The 18457-nt window shown below is 49.7% G+C and overlaps 2 protein-coding genes and 1 pseudogene across 6 annotated transcripts in view; 1 reads left to right on the forward strand and 2 right to left on the reverse strand.

Annotated features, from left to right (window-relative positions):
• Positions 1–12456, forward strand: part of GFOD2 (Gfo/Idh/MocA-like oxidoreductase domain containing 2) — a 39088-nt gene extending 26632 nt beyond the window's left edge. For 3 of the 5 annotated variants that reach the window (XM_081806442.1, XM_081806443.1, XM_081806444.1), the window contains 2 exons: positions 1448–1793; positions 10912–12456. In XM_081806442.1, the coding sequence (XP_081662568.1) occupies positions 1535–1793; positions 10912–11810 (1158 nt within the window). In that variant the 5' untranslated portion in view covers positions 1448–1534 and the 3' untranslated portion in view covers positions 11811–12456. The remainder of the gene's footprint in view (positions 1–1447; positions 1794–10911) is intronic. The other 2 variants (XM_081806445.1, XM_081806446.1) reach the window with 1 other exon arrangement.
• LOC102740254 (ATP synthase F(0) complex subunit C2, mitochondrial pseudogene) lies at positions 5709–7313 on the reverse strand (annotated as a pseudogene).
• A 3946-nt stretch (positions 12457–16402) lies between the features above and the next one.
• On the reverse strand, positions 16403–18300 carry C16H16orf86 (chromosome 16 C16orf86 homolog). Its single transcript, XM_006748969.2, has 4 exons — positions 18181–18300; positions 17743–17967; positions 17141–17387; positions 16403–17036 (listed from the first exon to the last, which is right to left on the reverse strand). Exons 1-4 carry the CDS (start codon positions 18283–18285, stop codon positions 16639–16641), a joined length of 975 nt encoding a protein of 324 aa, XP_006749032.1. The 5' UTR covers positions 18286–18300; the 3' UTR covers positions 16403–16638.
• Positions 18301–18457: the final 157 nt, after the last annotated feature.

The raw sequence follows: 18457 nt of genomic DNA on the forward strand, positions 1-18457 counted from the left end.
TTTTTAAAGATTTTATTTATTTATTTATTTGAGAGAGAGGGAGCACAAGCTAGGGGGAGGGGCAAAGGGAGAGGGAGAAGTTGACTCTTCGCTGAGCAGGGAGCCTGACTCGGGGCTCTATCCCGGGACCCCAAGATCGTGACCTGAGCCAAAGGCAGACGTTTAACTAACTGAGCCACCCAGGAGCCCCTTTATTTCATTTGATAACCCTTGTGATCAGAATTAAAGATTTTTTTTTTTTTTTTAATTTATTTGAGAGAGAGAATGAGATAGAGAGCATGAGAGGAGGGAGGTTCAGAGAGAGAAGCACACTCCCTGCCGAGCAGGGAGCCTGATGCGGGACTCGATCCTGGGACTCCAGGATCATGACCTGAGCCAAAGGCAGTCGCTTAACCAACTGAGCCACCCAGGCACCCTTGTGATCAGAATTAAAAACCACAATTCGTTGTAGAAAATTGGGCAGAGTTTGAAAAAGAAAAATCATCTATAATCCCATCAACTTGAGTAATCATTATGAAATTCAGGTGTATTCTGGTCCTTCTAATGTCATGTGTAAAATATGCTTACAAATAATAATATAGATATCCTTGTATATTCTCATTCATATATACTTCTTTCTATTATTATTATGTTAATCACCATACATTACATCATTAGTTTTTGCTACATATACTTCTCTTGTGCTTTAAAAAAATGGGTATCATACTTCCTCTATTGTTTTGTTTTCCCCCTTTTCAATAAATATATGGTGATGTCTTTCAGGTCATTGAGGGTATTCTACCCACCCCACCCCACCCCACCCCCGGTTTTCATCTGCTTCACAGTGTTATTTATCTTACCCATTACTATTATTGAACGTCTAGATTGTTTCCCAGTTTTTCACTTATCATAGCCAATGTTGGACTGAGTATCTTTATACAAAAAAATAACATTTTAAACTTCCTGTTATTGTTGCTAGTTTGGTAGTTGAAAACATTTTTGTTGTTGTTATTTTTTGTTTATAATGAATACTTGCCTCTGCTTTCTACCATGAAATTTTAAATTATAATCTGCATAGCACCTAGGTAGTTCTCTTCCAACTTGTACTGGTTTTTGTTTCCCCTCTTTTCCTTTTTCCAATATAATATCATAGAATCATGAACTTTTACAGTTATGACCCTGATGGTTAAATGATTGGACCAGAGTCACACAAAACATTCAGGAACAGAACAGAACAGAGATTTGGAAACTCAGCTTTACCTGTTTTTCATTCTTCCTTCTTCCAGTAGATGGATATTGCTAATATCCTTAAGTCTCCATGGGAAAAGGTTTTGCAGCTTTTCATTTTGGAGCAGTATCGCATTTGTGCTTTTGTGGCGGAGAACTTGTTGCTTCCAAATAAGTCCAGAAGGTAGCCTCAGCTGAGTGTGCCATCCACTAATAGCCAGTATAATGCTTGCTGTTCCAGGAGCCATGTTTGACCAGGACTGTGGGAAGGTCGTATTCATGCTGGAGGCTCTTGTGAGGAGATGAGTTGGTGAACAGAGAAACCGGCATGAAGATGCTCCCAGGAGTGGGCGTGTTTGGGACCGGCAGCTCCGCCCGGGTTCTGGTCCCACTGCTGAGGGCGGAAGGGTTCACCGTGGAGGCCCTGTGGGGGAAGACTGAGGAGGAGGCAAAGCAGCTTGCCGAGGAGATGAACATCACCTTCTACACCAGCCGGACCGATGATGTCTTGCTGCATCAAGACGTGGATCTTGTGTGCATCAATATCCCCCCTCCACTGACCCGGCAAATATCTGTGAAGGCTCTAGGTATGGACAGTCAGGCCATAGCAAGGGCAGGCTGTGTCTCCCTCTGGGTGGTCCTTGTGTGTCACTGCTCTCCTCTGTTCTGGGGAGGGCACACTGGGGGCATGTTACAGCTGTGGGAAGAAATGCTCCAGCCTTCCTCACCTCCATAAGTAACTCCCTGAGCAAAAATGAAGCCTTAAGAGTTGGCCTGTCACAGGGGCTAGAGATTATTACATGTTGTGCAGTGTGGTACTCGCTTTGGCAAAACACAGACATTTCATGCAATGTAAAGTTGGCCTGTTTGAAGTCAGAGTTCAAAGGCTTGGGCAGTAGGAAATTGATTGTGGCTGACATGTTTGTTCTTCCATTTCCGTGGCACGTAGCACCTCAGAGAGGAGAGGAGGGTGTGTAGCAAGGCTGCCATTTCCCATGTTTTGTCAATCCTTCGCTAGATAGAGCGCACACCCTTCCTGCCAAATTTTGCAATCTTGTGTGCCGGAAGGCAGGAAGGCTCTCTGATAGGGTCCACAGGTCTGCCTGCTCACATCTCTGCCCCCTTGGGAAGCAGTAGACAGGGCAGGGCTTACTGAGCTGTTCTGCAATTTCTTTTGGGCTTCTCTTCCCTGTCAACTGTAGGTGACTTTTTTTCTGATGTAAATGAGAATCGAATTGAATAGGAACACAAGCCGGTAAATATTCATCCAGCAGTTACTTTTGTTTTTAATGCCTCCTCTGTGCCAGGCACTGTCTTGATGTCTTTCTGTACATTCAGAGTAGGATTGGATCAGAGCCCTGCCTACCTTCAGATTTCACAGTTCAATTGAAGACACTAGAGATCACACACATTACAAAGTAGAAAAGACAAGACTTAGGTAACAATTCAGGTGGCATATTTTTAATTGACAGAGAAGTTGTTTTATGTAAGGTGATAGGAACAAAATATATCTCTGATGCAGTCACAGATCTCGGGGCTCAGGAGCTGGTATGCCATCAGGCTTGACCACTCCTGGCCACTACCATGGTGGAGAGTCCAAGCCTCTGCTACTTGTCTCCCTTGTTCTGAGGAGAAAAGAACGTCTGTCACCTCTGGCCCAGTGTGTTGGTAAAGATAAATGTTCATTGGAGTGAGCAAGAACATGAGTCTGGTGGTTGATTTGGGAGCACGTACATTTGGCCAAATACTGTAGATGGTTTGTCTTTTTCAGAGAGCAGTGTCTAAAGATGTGTGACACTGGAGCTAGTCACTAGATTCTTAGGAGGGCAGGTAATGGCTTTCAGATTTAGTTTAGAAGTAGGCCTAAGCCAACACTTTAACAGAGGGCTAGTGCAAGGGGACCAAGCTACCGTAGTCATTTGATTTCTTGCCATCCTGTGGCATGAATGCAGGCTGGTGAGGCCAGGTAATCCAGAGGCAGTGTTCTAGAGGCTCTCAGTCTTCTTAGATTCTAGGGTTCCCACAGAAACCATCGCCAAGCTGTGTAGGAAGAAAGAGGAAATCCTAGGGTTCTTTGGCCAAAAACCTGCTGTTTTCTGATTCCTGGTACAGGAAAACGCTGGACTTGCTTTTCTTATAAATAGGAAGGACAGGGATGACCAGAGACTTGTGGGATCTTATGTCTCAGCCCTGGTGAAGCAGGGTCGTCTGTCTTTTCTCTGCATCTCTGTTGTCAGGAGGTAGAGGGTGTGAATGAGAGTCCTTGGTCTATTATAGGCACACAGTCCCAGGGTCAGGTTGGTGGGTCTGGGAGAGCTCATGTCAGCTGGACCTCCCTTCAGGTACTGCCACTCAAACCCCAAAGGAGTTGCTGAGCATATTGTGACCATGAAGTTCACTCCCTGTGTCCTTTCACTTTTTTAAAGATTCGTTCATTTATTTGAGAGAGAGAACACGAGAGCATGGTGTGGGGGGAGGGGCAGAGGGAGAGAGAATCCCAAACAGACACCCCGCTGAGCACGGAGCCCTACGCAGGGCTCGATCTCATGACCCATGAGATCATGACTAGAGCTGAAATCAAGAGTCCCACGTTTAACCAACTGCGCCACCCAGGTGCCACTCACATTTTTTTTTTTTAATTGAGAATTCTCACTTGACATAAGCACATGTGGAAATGGCCAGAAGAGAACTCCTCCAATTTTCCCGAAGTACTGGGTGTGAATGTAGGAACTGCTGTAGACAGAACACCGTACTGAACTTTACATCAGACCCTACTTTTTTTTTTAAGGTTTTATTTTATTTTTTAAGTAATCTCTATACCCAATGTGGGGCTCAAACTCACAACCCAGAGATCAAGAGTGACACACTCCACCCACTGAGCCAGCCAGGTGCCCGACATCAGACCCCACTTGTGATCTTATTTCTATCTCTTTCAAACTCTCTGGACTCCTGTTAAATAGGGGGTCCCAATTCCTGCCCCTTTTGGCCTTTCCAGCATGATATATGTATGACTGCCTCCAAGTGCTGACCAAGAAAGACATTGGCATTACAACACAAGGGGCTTCCTGTTGTCGGAAGCAGAAGAGCAGATTTGTTTAAGTTAAATTCATTTTATTTTTTAAGATTTTATTTTTAAGCAATCTCTATACCCATCGTGGGCTTGAATTCACAACCCCGAGATCAAGAGTTGTATGCTCTTCCAGCTGAGCCAGTCAGTTGCCCCTAAGTTAAATTCATTTTAAAAATAAATAAATAATAGCATTCTCCTCTGGATATTCATTAAATAAATGTTCACTGAGTTGAATGTAGTCTACAAATGAAACTAAGCATTCTGAGTCATCTCAGATATGAAAAACTTTTCTGTAGGTTGGTGAACCATGTTTAAATTAATGCCTTGAAAGCGGGGCCCATTCTTCCCACCTATAAAACTCTGGAAGTGTCTGGTTCTTGTACACAGCCTAGATGGGAGACAGGACCAGCACATGCATTGATAATTGCAAAAATATGCAGCATATTTATTTATTTTTATTATTCTTATGTTAATCCCCATATATTACATCATTAGTTTTAGATGAAGTGTTCCATGATTCATTGTTTGTGCATAACACCCAGTGCTCCATGCAGAATGTGCCCTCCTCAATACCCACCACCAGGCTAACCCATCCTCCCACCCCCCTCCCCTCTAGAACCCTCAGTTTGTTTTTCAGAGTCCATCGTCTCTCATGGTTCGTCTACTCCTCCGATTTCCCCCGCTTCATTCTTCCCCTCCTAATATGCAGCATATTTAAAAGTCCTCAGAGTCAGTATCCCAAAAGACTCTCACTGCCATTTCACCTAACAGTGTATTCCCATGTATGAGTCTCTTTATATATGCATGAGAGTATATTTTTCTGTGTTTTTCCCCCGCCTTTTTTTTTTTTGGTCTCCGTTATTGGGTCTGTGTCTCTTGTTGTTCATTGAGGATACAGGCTAGTGGGGCACCTGGGTGGCTCAATTGTTTGGTATCTGCCTTCGGCCCAGGTCATGATCCCGGCGTCCTGGGATCGAGCCCCACGTCAGGCTCCCTGCTCAGCGGAGAGCCTGCTTCTCCCTCTCCAGCTGCCCCCTGCTTGTGTTCCCTCTCCTGCTGTCTCTCTCTGTCAGATAAATAAAAATTTTTTCTGGGCACCTGAGTGGCTCAGTTGGTTGAGCATCTGACTCTTGGTTTCGGCTCAGGTCATACACTCATAGTCTTCAGATCAAGGCTCTGCGCTCAGCAGGGAGTCTGCTGGAGATTCTCTCTCTCCCTCTGCCCAGCCCCCCACCCCCGCTCGTGTGCATGCTTTTTCTCTCTTTCTCTCTCAAATAAATAAATCTTTTAAGTTTTTCTTACTAATACAGTATTTATTTGTCTTCCCTCTGTCAAACCCTGAGCCAACCACTTTCCCCAGACTGCCTGGGTAGGTATAGGAAAAGGAACATACAGGGCAGATGAGACACAGGCAAAAGACCAATGGGAGGTGGAGAAGGCTTCTCACGTGGTGAAGAGGATGAGAAAGGCCACCATCATGCAAAAGAACCCTAAGGCCCCCAAGAGGGTAAAACCCAGAATGGCGTAGGAGGAGAATTGTTGCTTCAAGGGTTCCTGGCATAACCAATGATGAGGCTCCCAAGCACAGCCCCAGTTCCAGCCCCAGAGCCAGCTCTCCCTACCATGGCAGCCCCAGCCCCAGTGAATTTGGCTGTTGTGTCGATATCCCTTGAAATGGTGCTGGTTCAGAAGCTGTAGCTAGGAATAAATAAGGCCAGGGGCCGTGGGGCTGCCAAGCTGCCGAGGCTCTCATCTGTCAGTGTCTCCGGTGGTTAGTACCATTGCAGACAGTGATCAGCTCAACACCTGAGAGGCGCTCCTGACCAAGAAGGAGTTGGAGACACCCTTGCACAGGTGGACATTTTCAGGGGATGAGGGGCTGTGGCAGGAGAGCTGCTCCCAATGCAGAGAAGACAGCATGATCCTCAAGCCTTTTTAAAGCTAGGGGGGAAAAGATACAATTACTTAGCTATATAGCTATTGACATACTCTTAATTCCAGATCAGCTTTGATCAGATCAGATCTTGAATCTGTGAGAAATTTATCACAGTCATCTAAAGACTCTATTTAGTTAAGGATCCTCCTTGCATTATGCTATGCTAAGCATTATAAAAGATAAATCTTAGAGACTGAGAAATACCGATAGAGATTTGCAGCTATGCAGACATATATGACAGTGGGGCGCCTGGCTGGCTCAGTCAGGAGAGCATGCCACTCTTGATCCTGGGGTCGTGAGTTGGAGCCCCACATTGGATGTAGAGATTACATTAGGAAAAAAAAAATATATGACAGACTATATATTCTTCTCCTAAAATTTTTCATACTGGTCAGTAGTACTGTATTTTCTCCTGGCATTCACATGGATAAAATTGTAGAAATGTCAGGCCTGTGGGCTCTCTAGAGAGAGCCTCCAGTCCAGTGGTTCTCCGAATGTGATTCTCACACCAGCAGCATCAGCATCATGTGGGAACTTGTTACAAATCCAGATTCTCAGGACCTGTCCCAGACCTTCTGAATCTCTGTAGGTGAGGCCTAGCAGTCTGTGGTTGAAGAAGCCTTCTAGGTGATTCTGACGCACACTAGGGACTGAGAACCACTGATTCTAATCCAGCATCTTCCTTTTCAGTGAAAGAAATCAAGGCTCAGGAACATTAGGGTTACATCTCATTACGTCTCAGTGCTGTAGGAAAAATTACATTTTCCTTGGCTTGTTACATCTTTAGATGTTACCTCACCTCTGAGGCCATAAAGATTTTCTCTTTTTTTAATATTTTATCTATTTATTTGAGAGAGAGAGAGTGAACAAGAGAGCACAAGCCAGCGGGGAGCAGAAGAGGGAGAAGCAGGCTTCCCGCTCAGCAGGGAGCTCGATGTGGGGCTCGATTCCAGGACCCTGGGATCATGACCTGAGCTGAAGGCAGATGCTTAACGACTGAGCCACCAGGTGCCTCCGTAAAGATTGTTTCTTGCCCTCACTCTTACTGGTGGTTTCCCAAAACTCATTCTTGGACTTAGCCTCCAGAGGTGTCCTTTTCATATCACAGCCCTTTTTGTGGCATCTTATTTTCTACTTTTGTTTGACTTTTTTTTTTTTTATCTTCTTTCTCCTCCAGTGTCATCCTTAAAGCTTTTCTATGAGTTCCTTAAAGGAGAGGGAGGGACCCTAACATGTTTTATTTCTCAGCTTAGAGGTGGTTCAGGAAAATGTATTCTAGCGTGCAAAATGCCCCAACATTTTTGCCACAGTTGAATGTTTTCTTAAATCTGTCACTAAAAGGGCGCCTGGGTGGCTCAGTTGGTTAAGCGACTGCCTTCGGCTCAGGTCATGATCCCGGAGTCCTGGGATCAAGTCCCACATGGGGCTCCCGGCTCAGTGAGGAGCCTGCTTCTCCCTCTGACCCTCTCCCCTCTCATGCTGTTTCTCTCTCTGTCTTTCAAAAAAAAAAAAAAAAAATCTGTCACTAAAAGATTTCTGTGCCCAGTTCTTGGCACTAGTGTGCTTCATTAAAAAAACACTGAATTTGCCAACCCTTTCCCATGGGCTTGTGACATAACAAGAGATTATTACTCAAAGAGTGTAGCCCAGGGGCGCCTGGGTGGCTCAGTCGTTAAGTGCCTGCCTTTGGCTCAGGTCATGATCCCAGGGTCGTGGGATCAAGCCCCGCATCGGGCTCCCTGTTCCTCAGGAAGCCTGCTTCTCCCTCTCCCACTCCCCCTGCTTGTGTTCCCTCTCTCGCTGTGTCTCTCTATATCAAATAAATAAATAAAATCTTAAAAAAAAAAAGGAGTCTAGCCCATATAATTTAATCTCTGGAACACTGGTCCCTGGGGACATCTTCTCTGACCACCCCCAGTCAAGGGGTATATGCTCTCATTTTACCATTTATATCATCTTCACTGCATTTATCACAAGTACAGTTCTACATGTATTTATATGGTAATTTGATTAATGGCTATCGCTCCCCCTAAACTATAAGTTCTCTGAAAGTAAAGTCCAAACCCAATGCTGTATCCCCAGTGCTGAGCACAGGGCTTGACACACAAATTCTACTCATGCATGCCCCGTCTGGTGGTGTGACCCAGGGGGCTAACAAGGGCCAGTGACCCAAGAAAGAGTAGGCAAGAGCGATTCAGTCTTACGGCTTTCAAACTTCTTTTTCTAGTAGCAGAACCTTTTTTGTACCCCGCCCCCGCAAGTGGACTTCCTGGATTTTGTAAAACATAAAAGTCGTGTTCTTCCTGAGCTACTTCTCTACCTACTGTTTGAAGTCTCCTTTCTCTAGTCCCATGCCTCTAGATGGGCTAACAGGAGTGCTGTGGTCCTAGAGCTCTGAACAGGCGCTGTGCTAATAGGGAACAAAGAGGTGTTCTGGGGCAGCCTCTCTGGACCTCTGGTGTTCAGGGGAACCCAGTCCTGGGAAATCTGGGGAGTATGAGCTGGAGAAAGGGTTGTAGCTTGAAATTTATTCACACTCCAAAAAGTCTGAGCTAATAAGCATTCAGCATCCATGCTTTTCCACTCCCTGTTAACAAAAACCAGTTCCCAGCTTCTCTAATCTCTCCTTTGGCTTCCTAGCAGGAATGCTAGATAACTTAAATAAATATGTCTTTCAGCACAACCCAGGTTCTCTAAAGTTAAAGATCATGTACATTTGGCCTGCAGGAGCCTGTTTAACTCAAGATGGCCTTTAGCTCCCAGACAGATAATACTATTGGGTCCTAAGTTCAAAAGCATTCCTATTGTTTGGGCTCAAGAAGGAAGGTCTCTCCCCCTTCCGTGACCTCTCTTGGCATGGAACAGAGATTTCTTATCCTGGTTTTAATCATCACCAAGCTCTCAGCAGTCACAAGAGTCCTTTTCCCCCCACCCCATCTCCACTCTGCCCCATGCTGCAGTGTCCACCCAATCCCTGCAGTGAAGAGTTACAGCGGGTAGTTTCTGGGTTGGTCGGAGCTGCAGCCCTCAGATGGGGTGTTTATGTCTGATAATCTAGTTTCTTCATTATTTCCCTGGTCAGCCATAAATGTTCTGCAGCCACGTGGCCAAATTGTCACCCAATATTGTGATTCTCCAATCCCTAATCCTAAAATCCCACATGTGTAGGGGGATATTGGAGACTGTCCAAGAGCAGATCATGATAAAAATCAGGTGCTACTCTCCTTGCAGGGCTGTCTCCTGCCAGACCTGAGTGCAAGGACCTCTCCCCTTGCTTCCCCCCCACCCCTACATCTGTGGAGGTATTAACATAGGACTTCATTTGAACCACCCCAAGCTCACAGGAGTATCCCGGTGTTGGTGTCTTGTGACTGCTCATTCCCTCATGAGCTTTCATCTTAAAACATGGAGGAGTATCAATCCTTCTTCCTAATATGGAATCTGCTCAGTCTTCTAGCTCTCTCTCTTCAGGGCTTTTTCTAGCCTTGTTTTGCCCTCTCAGTACATCCCAGCTACAGTATACTCAGGACAGTCATGAGGACAGAAGGAATATTTTTATTCCCTTTCCCCTCCTACTAGAGCCAAACAAACATTTTCTGACCTTTTGACTACACTAACGTATTGGACCAGTGTTTTCAGAGAACAATCTTTGGGAAATCTTAGGGCCCTTTCTGCAGTTACAACTGAGTACAAAGCCCATCCCCTAGAACATAGATTAGATACTTTTGCCCCAAGCTGATGATCTAATAAATGTATGAAAGTACATAGGCATGTCCATCTCTCCAGCCCACGTGTATTAGGCAGTGTTCTCCAGAGAAATAGAACCAATGAAGGTATATATAGAGAGGGAGAAATTTATTTTAAGGAATCAGCTCATGTGACTGTTGGAGCTGACAGATCTGAAATCTGCAGGGCAGGACAACAGGTTGGAAATCCCAGCAAGAGTTGGTGTTGCAAACTTGAGTCTGGAGGCAGAATTCCTTCCTCTCCATGGAACCTCAGTCTTTCCCCACTCCCATCCCCGAACCTTCAACTGATTAGATGAGGCCCACCCAGATTGTGGAGGGTGATCTGATGTACTCAAAACCTACTGGTTTAAATGCTAATCACACCTAAAAAGATACCTTCTCAGCAGTGTCCAGACTGGTATTTGATGGACCCCACAGCCTAGCCAGGTTGGCACATAAAATTACCCATCATACCTCCTCTGTTCATTTCCCATTCCTGGTTTGCACTTTCTGCCTCTACTCCTTTCATTTTCCCTTAAGAATTTACTCATCTTTCGGGCGCCTGCCTTCAGCTCGGGTCATTAAGCGTCTGCCTTCGGCTCGGGTCATGATCCCAGGGTCCTGGGATCGAGTCCCACATCGGGCTCCCTGCTCAGCGGGAAGCCTGCTTCTCCCTCTCCCACACCCCCTGCTTGTGTTCCTGTTCTTGCTGTCTCTCTCTGTCATATAAATGAATAAAATCTTTAAAAAAAAAAAAAAAAGAATTTACTCATCTTTCTCCAGCCTATAACTTGTTCTCCAGTCCCAGTCACAGGGTACCATTTTTATCTAAGCCATTGCTTTTCCTCTTGCCCCAGGCCACCATCTGATAATAGGAGGCTTTTCAGAGTTCATGTGCCTTCAAGAAAAGATTTTCCCCCAGTGTAAAATCTCCTGGAACTTTGAGATTTTCTGGTGTGTTTTGTTCTTAGGTATTGGAAAGAATGTGGTTTGCGAGAAGGCAGCAACCTCAGTGGATGCCTTCCGGATGGTGACTGCCTCACGCTACTACCCGCAGCTGATGAGCCTGGTGGGGAACGTGCTGCGCTTCCTGCCTGCCTTCGTGCGCATGAAGCAGCTGATCGCGGAGCACTACGTGGGCGCGGTGATGATCTGTGATGCCCGCATCTACTCAGGCAGCCTGCTCAGCCCCAACTACGGCTGGATCTGTGACGAGCTCATGGGCGGCGGGGGCCTGCACACCATGGGCACCTACATTGTGGACCTGCTGACCCACCTGACCGGCCGGAGAGCTGAGAAGGTGCATGGGCTGCTCAAGACCTTTGTGAGGCAGAATGCGGCCATCCGTGGCATCCGGCATGTCACCAGTGATGACTTCTGCTTCTTCCAGATGCTCATGGGTGGGGGGGTGTGCAGCACAGTAACACTTAACTTCAACATGCCAGGCGCCTTTGTGCATGAGGTCATGGTGGTGGGCTCTGCAGGACGCCTCGTTGCCCGAGGAGCGGACCTCTACGGGCAGAAGAACTCTGCCACACAAGAGGAGCTGCTCCTGAGGGACTCGCTGGCCGTGGGGGCAGGGCTGCCCGAGCAGGGGCCCCAGGACGTCCCACTGCTCTACCTGAAGGGCATGGTCTACATGGTGCAGGCCCTGCGCCAGTCTTTCCAGGGGCAGGGAGACCGCCGCACATGGGACCACACCCCTGTCTCGATGGCCGCCTCGTTCGAGGATGGGCTGTACATGCAGAGTGTGGTGGATGCCATCAAAAGGTCGAGCAGATCCGGGGAGTGGGAGGCTGTGGAGGTACTGACGGAAGAACCCGACGCCAACCAGAACCTCTGTGAGGCACTGCAACGGAATAACCTGTGAGCCTGCAGGTGGGCTCCCTGCCACGGGGCCGAGGGGCCGGGGAGGGACCAGAAGCTGGCACGGGAGGGCTTGGCCACAGTGTCTTTCATCTTGGGCAGGGTCCAGGTGATGCCCAAGGTGGCCCTGGGAAAACACCCCCTCCAATGCTCATTTGCTCCTCAGACTTGCAGGGTGGTGATATAGTTGAGGGCTAGCACAGTGTGCCCGGGGTGGGGCTGCCCCCCGGGCTCTGCATAGTCACGCTGATGAGCAGAGCCAGCCAGAGCTTGACTTGGAGGCTGCTTTTGCCAATTTGTGGTCCTAACTAGGTGAGGTAGCATAGCAGGGACCCAGCTTGGCTGATTCCTCAGCCTGAGGAAAAATGATAAGAAGCCTGGTTTTCATGCCCTTCCTGGGCTAGGGCATCTCAGGAATGGTGAGGGCGTCGAGTCATCCCTCAGGGATCCGCACCTGCCCTCCTTCCCATATGACCAGGCCCTTCCAGCCTCTAGGCTGCCCCTTCCCTGGCAGGGAGGAGGGGTTCTTCATTAGGTAAACTCTCAGGGGCTGTTGACCTGGGGAAAAGGGCCCCCGACTTGGCGGAGAGGAGATAGGGTTCTGGAATATCTGATAAGTGTTAATAAATAAATCAGAAAGTCTGACACTATGTCACGGTTGTTTGTTGTTTGTTTGGTAAATTGGGTTTCTTTAATAATGAAAGGCTTGTTTATTGTTGTAGATTGTTTATATTTTTCTCTTTCCTTGTGGCTTCACAGCAGCTCTGGCCTGCTTTGGATCCATCACGGTCTAGTGGGCTTATCCCCTTGCGACTGAATCCCAGGAGCTGTCCAAGAAAAAGTCGTTTCTCAGACAACAGGACTCGAGACTTCCTGATTTGTGCCTGTCATGCCTGCTGTCTCAGGGAGATGGGGAGAGCTTGGGGCCTTCCTGGGCCGGAGGTCAGGAAAAGTTCTGTTCTTGCAACCATGGATTTGGCTCTGGGGAGCCCTGGGAGAAGGGAAGTGAGGAGTGGTCTCAGGGAACCTGGATGGAATGAACTAGAGGAAGGCTCCACATGTTGCCCTATGGAGTGGGTGCAGCCCAGCGCTGCCTGCCCCAGGCAGCCGGTCACCAGCCTTGCTTTTATTCACTGTTCTATACTGGGACCGCCTTTTAACCATGTCAGAAGTGAGGTGGGTGGGGGAAAAGGACACACACCCCTTTGTTTCCTCTGCCAGCCTCCCCGGATTAGGCCTAGACCCAACTCCTCTTCCCTTCTCTAAACCTCCCTCTCTCTTCCTTGCCCTGGGCTCCTTGCCAGAGAAAGAAAGGCTCAGGGAAGTCTCCCTCTTCCTCTTGGCACCCTTTCTAGAAGTCACCAGGTCAATTTTCCTGTGTGTTGCCCTGGTTGAAACCTTGTCCTTGTGAGAAAATAGCAGTGGCTAGTGTTGGGGAATGTGCTTCTTGCATGCTGCCCCCCCATTCCAGGAATACACTTCATGCATGTTATTTCATTTAATATCCAAACCGCTCTATGGGGTACCAATATTAATATTCTCATTATTCAGATCAGAAAAGTGAGGGAGAGGTGGGGCAAAGTTACTTGCCTCCTATAAGTTATAAGTGATGGAGCCAGGAAGGAGCCTGGTCAGGGTCATCCATCTACAGAGCCTGACCCTGAACTACTCTTTCCCCAGCACTTGCAGATCTCAGAGACTGAGTGCCCAGGCACTGCCCCTCCCCACTCAGGCCCCCATCCAGGTTACTGCTTCTCTCTGCAGCAGGAATCTCAGCAAGGCCTCAGCTAGGAGGTGGACTGCAGAGAGAACCTGCAAGGCAGGATGCTGGTAGAGTTTAAAAAGAGGCTGCTTGGGGCACCTTGGTGGCTCAGTCAGTTGAGCATCAGACACTTGATCTCAGCTCAGGTCTTGATCTTGGGAGTTGTGAGTTCTAAGCCCCGCATGCTGGGTGAGGAGCCTACTTTAAAAAAAAAAAAAGAAGAAGAAGGAAGAAAAGAAAGAAAGAGGCTGCTCTCTTCCTCCTGGGATGATCAGATCAGCTCCAGGTCAGTCCCTCTGTGTTATGAGGATGATGGGATCCTTCCTAAATTGGGGGATTTACTAAGAAAGCCCAAGTGTCCATCATACATGACTCAGGTGCTCCTACTTAAGAAAGAGCCAGGTTACTGACCCACAGTGGCACTTATGAAGTTTCATGGGGCTCTACAGCAAACCCCTTGTTTACAAAGACAGGTTCCCAGAAGTCCTAGGGCAGGTGGCAGTGGGCTTGGTGCAGAGCTACTTCTGTGAGGACCCTGGGGTCCTCTGTTGGTACTCCCCAGAGCCTACGTCCATGGCCATCCCTCAGACATCTTTACCATCATATATTTCTTGGGTCAGGGAGGAGATGCACCTTGAAGTAGCCCAGATGCCTGTGGCCAAGGAAGCCAGCAGGGTTCTGGTCCTCAGGGGTGACTGTGCCTGCATGCGGTTCCAGGCTTGTCCTGCAGCGCCCCCTCCTGGAGGAAGGCAGCATCACCTCCCAGGCCCAGTTCCCTAAATCTCAGGATCTTCCTTGGGTCAGAGTAGATTAAGTTTTTCCAAGCCACTGAAAAGAACTTCCAAAATACCTATTGCTTATTTCTCACCCCCAACCAAATGTAGGCCTCATACTCGCCCAGACAATCAGCAATCAGCCCAGCAGTCTCCTTACCTCCCTGTCCCCAATCTCCCTTCTTGTGCCCTTCTCACTCTTGCTCAAGTGACCTCTCCAGAATGCCAGGCCAAGATCCCGCTTGCCTACACCCCTTCTCATCGCTCCCAGAACTGCCGACCCTGCTGTCCTGGTGGCCATGCCTCCACTTCAGCCATGCTAAATGACCCTCCTGCATGGGGCTGACGTCTTTCACATAAACAAGGCTTTTCCCTGGCGTATCCTCTGCTTGGAAGGCCACCCAGCTCTCCAGGAGTCAGTTGGAGGGATGCCTCTTCCCTGCTTCCCTGGGTAAAATGGCAGCTCTTTCCCCCACTGAGGTCCCGCCGCCTTGGTCCTCTGCTCTTCAGTGGCACCTGTCTCCTTGCATTACACCCAGCATTTCCCCCTTAGAGTGAGCTTTTATTTATTTATTTACTTATTTATTTATTAAGAATTTTTTTGAGGGAGAGCATGAGCTGAGGGAGAGGCAGACTCCCTGCTAGCAGGGAGCCCGATGCGGGGCTCAATCCTAGGACCCTGGAATCATAACCTGAGCCGAAGGCAGACACTTAACCGACTGAGCCACCCAGGCGCCCCTAGAGTGAGCCTTTAGGAACAATAGTAGTGACTTGTTCCTTTCTGTGGCTACTCTCACCCACCCTGCTTAGATAAACTTGTCAGGAAAGAGACCTGCAAATGTAGATCAGTTCTTTCTTTGGTGATTACTGAGTATTTCCTACGTCACCTGTTGGAAGAGAGGAACAGAGCTTCCTTGTCAGTGCTGGCCTGGCTCACACCTCCAGCCCAGGAGACCATACAGAAAGCAGATGCTCGGCCTTCTTGGGTCAGGCCTTAGCCAGAGTCCTCAGGTCCAGATCTGCAGGGTTCAGGAAAGGGCAGTGTTTCCCTGGTGCCCAGGGTGTGATTTCATGTGAAGCCATTTCACTCAAGGCCTCTGCTTCCTCAGCCATAAAGTGAGGCAGTCGAGCTCAGTTAATTTTTTTTTTTAGGATTTTATTTATTTGAGAGAGAGCAGAGCGAGAAAGCACAAGTGGGGTGAGGGGCAGAGGGAGAGGGAGAAGGAGACTCCCCGCTGAGCAGGGAGCCCAGGGCAGGGGTGTGAACCCTGGGATCTGAGAGGCTCTCAGCCTAGAGGGTACATGCAACCAGCCTTGATGCCTGATTAGCTTGTAGGAGTAAAGAATGAGCAAAGAACAGGATGGGGTCTGGGGTGACACCCAGGATTTTGGCTTGAACCATTGTGTTGATGGGACACGGGAAGAAGAGCAGATTGGAGGGAGAAGTTATTAATTTAATTTGGAGATCCCTATGTTTAAGGTATATGAGGGACATGCAGGAGGACCAGGAGGCAGCAGGATATGAGGGTTTCCAAAATGGCCAGCACTGGCTGCCTCTTAAGCAGCAGTTATCCAGTGACTTAGCTGCAAGGCTCCAGGGAGAACACTCACACCCACCACCACGCCCTGGCTGCCAGGAGAAAGGCACGGATGCCTCTGTTAGCAGGGCCACCTTGGAGGCAAAGTCTGGTCCAGCTGTGGTCTCCAGTAAGTGGAAAGCATTCCAAAGACGCCACTCTTGGGGCAGGCAAATGAACTGACACCTCAATGGGAGATCCTAAGAGTTGGACCCTCGAGGTCAGACCAAATGCAGGAGGCTTCCCTGGGAGACCGGGAGCAAAACCAAGCAGCTGCTTCCCGTGACCTGGCCATCCCTTTCCTTTCTCTGCCCCAAGTTTCTCCTTATCACCTCCCTCTGCATCCACACTGTTATCCTGTCTGACCTTCAGGTTCATCTGAGGAGCCTTTAAATGCACAAAACTAGGCCCCAGCCCTGCAGATTCTGATTTGGTTAGGTCTGGGGTCGTGCCCAAGAACGTGTACTTTTGTCAAGTTCTTGGGTGATCTGAATGACCAGTCAGGCTTCAAACCCTGCACCCACCTTCCCAGCCTCTCTTCAGCCATCTTATTTGCAAAATCACCAAGTCTGAGAAAAGGAAAAATGTTTATTTTCAGCAAGTCCAAGGTCCCAAGTAGGGAGAGGGGCCAAATTTTCCCCTGCACCCCAAGGCCTAGGCTGCTGCTCTGGTTCAGACTTGGGAGAAGGGGAGCCACCAGTTGGGGGGGGGGCAGGAAAGTCACTTGTACTGAGGAGAGAGCGGAGGTACAAGTGGGGCTGCGCAAACACTCAGCATCTTGTCAATGTCCACCTGGGCGGACTTATCCACCTCAGCCTTGAGGCGGCCGCTGCCCCCCAGCCTGGGCAAACACCCAGGCTCCTCTCCCAGGGGAACCAGAGCATGGGTGGAGGACACAAATGTACTGGGGCAGGGCTGAGAGAGGCCCGAGGCCAGCTCACCTGCCACGGGCAGCAAGGCCTGCAGTTGCTCCACACCGGCCTCCTCGGGGACCAGGGCCAGCTCCAACTCAGGCTCCGTCTCTGCCTCAGCCTCCCTGTCCCCCTCCCCTGCCTCATTCAGCTCAGGATTGCAGTAGTTGATGTACTGGTACAGGGGCCGCAGGCGCTGAGCCTTCCCTGCAAAGACCCGGGACAGGGCAGGGGCTGGAACACCCACGCTGTGCCATGTCAGGGTTCCATCAGGCAGGAGGAAAAGGGAAGGCCCAGGGGCTGCCACTCACGCTCTAGCCCCAACGTCTCTGAAGGGGCAGACACTGTGCTGGCCAGAGCTGGGAGCACTGGAGCCCCCAGACTCTTGCGCTTCTTGGCTTTTTTGTGCTGTTTGGCAGATGGGAAGGGCTCACTCTGGCTACTCTCTGACTCCTCCTTCTGCAGTGGCAGCCCCTGTAGCATCTCTGCTTCAGCCCTAGGATGGGCTTGGTGGCTAGGCCCTGGGAGGCTGGGGGACAGGAGGCCTAAGGAGCCAGCCTCCAGCTTTGGCTCCTGTGCCCTGACCATAGGGAATAGCCCTGCCTGTCTACCACCTGGGGCCCAGATTCTCCCTTCCTGGTCAGTGAGGCTCTGGGCTGGACGGGGGACTAGAGCTCATGTGAGCTCAGTACCCTACAAGGCCTTGAGACTCCTCATCTGGATGCCCAACCCCCCGCCCCCCCACCCCCTCCCCCCCACCCCCGCTGCCAATGCCAGGGCTCTTCAGGAACAGAGGGAGTGAGGAGTGATGGTGGTGGCAGGGGACAAGGATGCACTCTGTAGGAGTGTGAGCCCAGCCAACCCCCTCCGCCAGCCCTGCAGCTCCTTCCCTCTGAAAGCTCCCTCACTTGACAGGCTTCCTCTTCGGACCATGACTGGTCCTCACAATGGAGGCCATAGGCCTGGGGCCTCTCTCCTCTAGTGAATCCACCTCTAGCTTGAGCCTCTCTTCCTCCAGCTTGAGTTGTTCCTCCTGGAGCCCTGGCTCTGAGACTGGTCCTGTTGGGCACTTGTCTTCACCCAGGCTCCGGCAGGCCTCATAGGCTGGCGCCAGGCACGGGTCTGCCATCACCGGAGACTAGAGGGACACATAGGTAACTGGTGACCAGGCAAAAGATACAGGGCATCAGTCATGAGACACCTGACAAACACCAAATGCAGATGAAGGGCACCAGCCCGTGCCCCTCCCTGCCGTGGAGCTTGTCCTGGCAGTTAGGGGGGCGTCGCACAGAGTTTGGCCTCTTAGAGTGCCCCGGACAAGTGTTTGAAGACTACACAGCCTGACGGTCACCTCAGAGCTCTGAGCGTGGCCACCGGACGACTCCGCGAGCTGTGCCGGCCCCGCAGCGGTCCTCTCCTGGGCCCCTGGCCGTCTCTCGCCCCCGGCTGAGGCCATGGCTGCGCGGGGTCAGCGCTTCCTCGGAGGTTGCTTGTGGGGAGGAGGGAGAGAGGCCGGACTTGCGGACCTGGCGCTGACCCGAAAGACCCGCCGGCGAGGGCAGGCGGGTGGGAAGGGAACCTGACGGTGGCTCCGCTCCACCCTCAGCTGGAACTACAAGCCCCAGAAG

The sequence above is a fragment of the Leptonychotes weddellii genome, chromosome 16 (assembly GCF_054177405.1).
Source record: "Leptonychotes weddellii isolate Sample4059 chromosome 16, ASM5417740v2, whole genome shotgun sequence".
In the NCBI taxonomy this organism is placed as follows: Eukaryota; Metazoa; Chordata; class Mammalia; order Carnivora; family Phocidae; genus Leptonychotes; species Leptonychotes weddellii.